The sequence below is a fragment of the Chrysochloris asiatica genome, unplaced genomic scaffold (assembly GCF_000296735.1).
Source record: "Chrysochloris asiatica unplaced genomic scaffold, ChrAsi1.0 scaffold00077, whole genome shotgun sequence".
In the NCBI taxonomy this organism is placed as follows: Eukaryota; Metazoa; Chordata; class Mammalia; order Afrosoricida; family Chrysochloridae; genus Chrysochloris; species Chrysochloris asiatica.
This window is the reverse complement of record NW_006408595.1, coordinates 3,438,540-3,442,727: the sequence shown is the minus strand read 5'-3', so window position 1 is coordinate 3,442,727 and position 4,188 is coordinate 3,438,540. Positions and strand designations below refer to the sequence as shown.

General features: G+C 35.2%; 1 protein-coding gene across 1 annotated transcript in view; it reads right to left on the bottom strand.

Moving 5' to 3' along the window:
* The window catches only part of LRRK2 (leucine-rich repeat kinase 2), a 254,242-nt gene that overhangs the window by 242,775 nt on the left and 7,279 nt on the right, over positions 1-4,188 (bottom strand). The window contains 4 exon segments of the mRNA XM_006865300.1: positions 801-808; positions 855-890; positions 1,046-1,075; positions 3,676-3,800. Coding sequence (XP_006865362.1) covers positions 801-808; positions 855-890; positions 1,046-1,075; positions 3,676-3,800 — 199 coding nt within the window.

The window sequence follows — 4,188 nt, the reverse complement described above, 5'->3', positions numbered from 1 at the left end:
AAATGAACCCCAGTACATAATCAATCAGTTCAGGTCACGAGACTTGAATCCTTGAACTATGCTGTGTTGTTAAGTACTGTAGAGTTGGTTCTGACTCATTTCAATCCTGTATAGGGTTTCCAAGGAGTGGTTAGTGGGTTTGAACCAATAGCCTAGGGGTTAACAGTCTGGTGCTTATCCTACAGTGCCACATCAGGACCCTTAAATTATAAACTGGAGGCATCTACAGCTTCACTTACATTCAAGAAACTTGTCACATAGACCCAATTTGACCAAGGAAACACTAAGTGACCCCTTCTTTTTACTCTGCATAACTCTTTTCCTACTTACTCTGCTCCTGCCTCTCCCTAATCCACTGTTTTCACTATTCTTGACTTCATCACAGATCTCTTTTTTAGTAGTGCAAACTTAGAGGAGCCTTAGTGACATAGTTGTTAAAACTCTGGACTGATAACTGAAAAGTTAGTTGTTTTAACCCACCGGTGGCTCCTTGGACAAAAAGATCAGGAGATATGCTCTGATAAAGATTATATAGTCTAGGAAATTCTAAGAGGCAGTCTACCCTATCAAATAGGGTCACTGTGTTATAGAAACCATGTCAGGGCAAATACCAACAGTACAAGCTTTTGATGGGAAAGTATCCTTGAATATACAGGTTTGTTTTAAAACAATTTTTGTCAGATATGACCTAATATGCTCCACCATATAGAGAGATATAACAGCCTTGGTCACAATTTTATTGTTTCGGGCATACAAACAAACAAACTCATTGTCGTGGAGTTAATTCTGACTCACACAACCCGATGTACTGCAGAACAGAACTGCCCATGGGTTTTCTTGTCTGTAATCACAACAGAAGCAAATTGCTAGACCTTTGTTCTACAGTGCCACTTGGTGGGTTCAAACTGCCAATGCTTAACCATGTGCCACCAGGGTTCCTTTCAGGTTAGTCAAACCACTGCCATCCAGTAGATTCCAACTCATAATGAGTCTATAAGACAGAATAGAACTGCTCCATAGGACATCCAAATTTGTAAATCTTTACAGAAGCAGACTGCCACCTCCCACAGTGAGGCTTGAAATGCCCAATGCCTAAGCCACTTCCCCACAAAGACTCCTTTCAGGTTTGTAGTCAGTAGAAACCATCTGAGCCACCCATAGACCTTTCTAGCATAGAAGAGTCCCTCTGTACCAGTCTTTTCTCTCTTCTGGCACAAAGATATAATAAATATTTGATAAATGAATAAATGAATGAGTAAATAAATAAATGACTTTATTTGTAGACGTATGGCTGTAACTTAATTAGAAGGAGTGTTGTTTTTTCCCCCCTAGGATATGATTAGGTAAGTTTTCCACCACACCATAAGATAGATTATAGCTTGGCTAAGCTTTAGGAGACCTTAGAAATTCTAAATCAAATTAAGGGATATTTAGATTACAATTACTAAGTACAGATGTTGTTGTTGTTGTTATTAAGTGACGTTGAGTAGGTTCTGACCCATAGCAACCCTATATAGGGTTTCCGAAGAGCACCTGGTGAGCTTGAACTGCTGACCTTGCAGTTCAAACGGCTTTGCAGTCTGGTGCATTAACCCACAGAGCTACACCAGGACTCCCTGTACAGATATAACTTGGGTCAATTCTTTATTAAATGATGTGTTTTTTAAAACGGACTCATAGAATTTCAGAGATTAATTTGGTGATGAGAACATATGTGACTTTTACTCTTAGATGCATATTGAAAAACTGAAACTGAATAACAGCAACACACACATATATATCAGAGATGTGGAAATGTATAAACACAGATATGCTCACATATAAACAGACACCAGCTATAGTCTAACTTGGGAGTTATAATTAATAATGATAAATAATATAGAGATATAAAATTAGGTTTATGTATAGTATATGTACTTCACAAGCAAAACAAATTTGGAAACCACATATATTCACTATTTCCTTTACTGTGGTAGAGCAAAGTTACATTAGCCATGAAGAACACTTAAAGTTAATGACAGTGATATTTTTTGAATGTTAAGAAACTAACAACATTCTTGAAAACTGATTTTTCCTAAAATACATTTTTATTCAAATTAAAAAAAACTTTTCTTAATCAGTTACGGCTGAGGAAGTAGCTTCATTTAGAAGCTATTATGTTACAAACCACAAAAAATATAGCTGGTAAAATAACTCTCAAGATTTGAGTGCAGATGTGCTGAAAGGTAATTTCCTCTTTTTTCTTCTCCATGAAATCTGTAGTTTAACACTCTTTCTCTCTCTCTCTCTCTCTCTCTCTCTCTCTCTCTCTATATATATATATATATATATATATATATATATGAATATACATAAATGAACTATTTAAAGATGGTAAATTATAAAGTTTAAAATTACTACTTACAAAACTAATTTTTCAGTTCCCATAAATTTTGTAGAGCAGTGGTTTAGTATATATAAGTTGTACAATTTAAAGAATCTCTTCCTATTTGAATTCATAAGTGGTCATCAAAATTGACACTTTAACTAATATAAGTAATATAGTTGTATTTTTTCCAAAAACTAAATAATAATCTTTCTCCATGATTAGCAGCGATTTTAACCTTAGACTTAGGAGAAAATATTTAAAATCTTGAATAAGTAGTTACAAGATTACCTGATGGAATTTTTTGGCTCCCTTTGCCTATATTCTATTCTAAATTAAAATAATACCCTTCCTTTTACCTCAAGTGGTTGTTTGGGTCATTTAGTTACATACTATAGCTCTGAGTTTAACTGTATATATTGAGTTCAAGAAAGAACAACTGAATTTTAGAAAGTTTTACCAGATTGACTTTGCATTGCAAATGAGAGAAAGTCAAAAAGTATTGCTACTGAGGTTTTAGTTCATACATGCATGGGCTTATGAGAGGATGGCTGTAGAAAGTTCTCTCAGTAGTACATTTGTCTTAGTCTCCTTAATGAGGGTTCAAAAAAAAAAAAAGTTCACATGTAAACTATCACTCAATTCCCAATAAAAACTTTAAAAATAAGTAAATAAATGTCCAATCAAATCAGCAATTTCCAACAGGATCTGCTGGGACAGTTATTTAAGGCAGATGGGTTGGTTCAGAAGAATATGGTGGTAGTTTGCAGGCATTCCAAAGGTTTAATAGTGATGGCTTTTCTCAAAGGACACAGGATTAGTACAACGGTTTATTAGGAAGATGTTTTAAGAAAACTGAGAACTTCCTTGGTGAGAAAAAGGACAGGAAAGATGCACTGAGGATTTTTTTCCCATCACAATAATGCATTTGCTCATTCTTCGAGGGTAGCAAAGGCTATCCTATGAGAATCATGTTAGGAAACCTTACTCCATCCAACCTAAAGTCCTTACCTTTCCCCTTCAGATTTCTTGTTGTTCCCAAAACTCAGAGAACATTTCAAAGGAACACGATTTGAGTTCTGCTATTTTGACATGGTATCAATTGAAGAGTAAAGAATTATTTCAGGAAAAATTAGAGAGATGGAAACATCACCTTCAGAAGTGGAGGTTATGTTGAGAAACAGTAGCTTCATATTTCAATAACTTTGTTTAATAAAGGTCTCCATTATTTTGTAACAATACTTTTTGACTTACCCTCACATAATGTGTTGAAGGAAAGATTCAGAGATAAAGACAAATTATTGTCACACATCTGTCATACTTACTGGTGAACACCAAGGACTTCCCAATCATGCCCAATACCTTGGGGTCCCATTAAGTTCTGCATTGTAGATGGACATATTTCTATCAGTTTGCATAGAAGTGACCAACCCACCTAAAATAAAGGCAATATTCACATTTTTTAAAGGATGCTAATGGAATATATTCAGTCAAAATGAATCTGTGACTACATAATTTTTAAAAAATTATTTTAAAATATATCTTTAACTTATAATACTACTAAGAAGAGCACAGGTTAGGGGATAGACATAGCATAGTTTGGGTGTCGAGAAGGACAATACGCAAGAAGGGGGAGGGAGATGGATTAATAAGGTAGATGGGGAACATGGAGGGAGGTTTGCATGGGCTAAATGGGACAGAGGTAAATAGTGATGTATGTTCAACCTTGGAACAACAGGCCCCTGTGATACACATATCGAGGCATAGTCTAAATGGGTAAAAGAGGGGAAGTAATGTTAAGATGCTTGACTATCTTATGAATA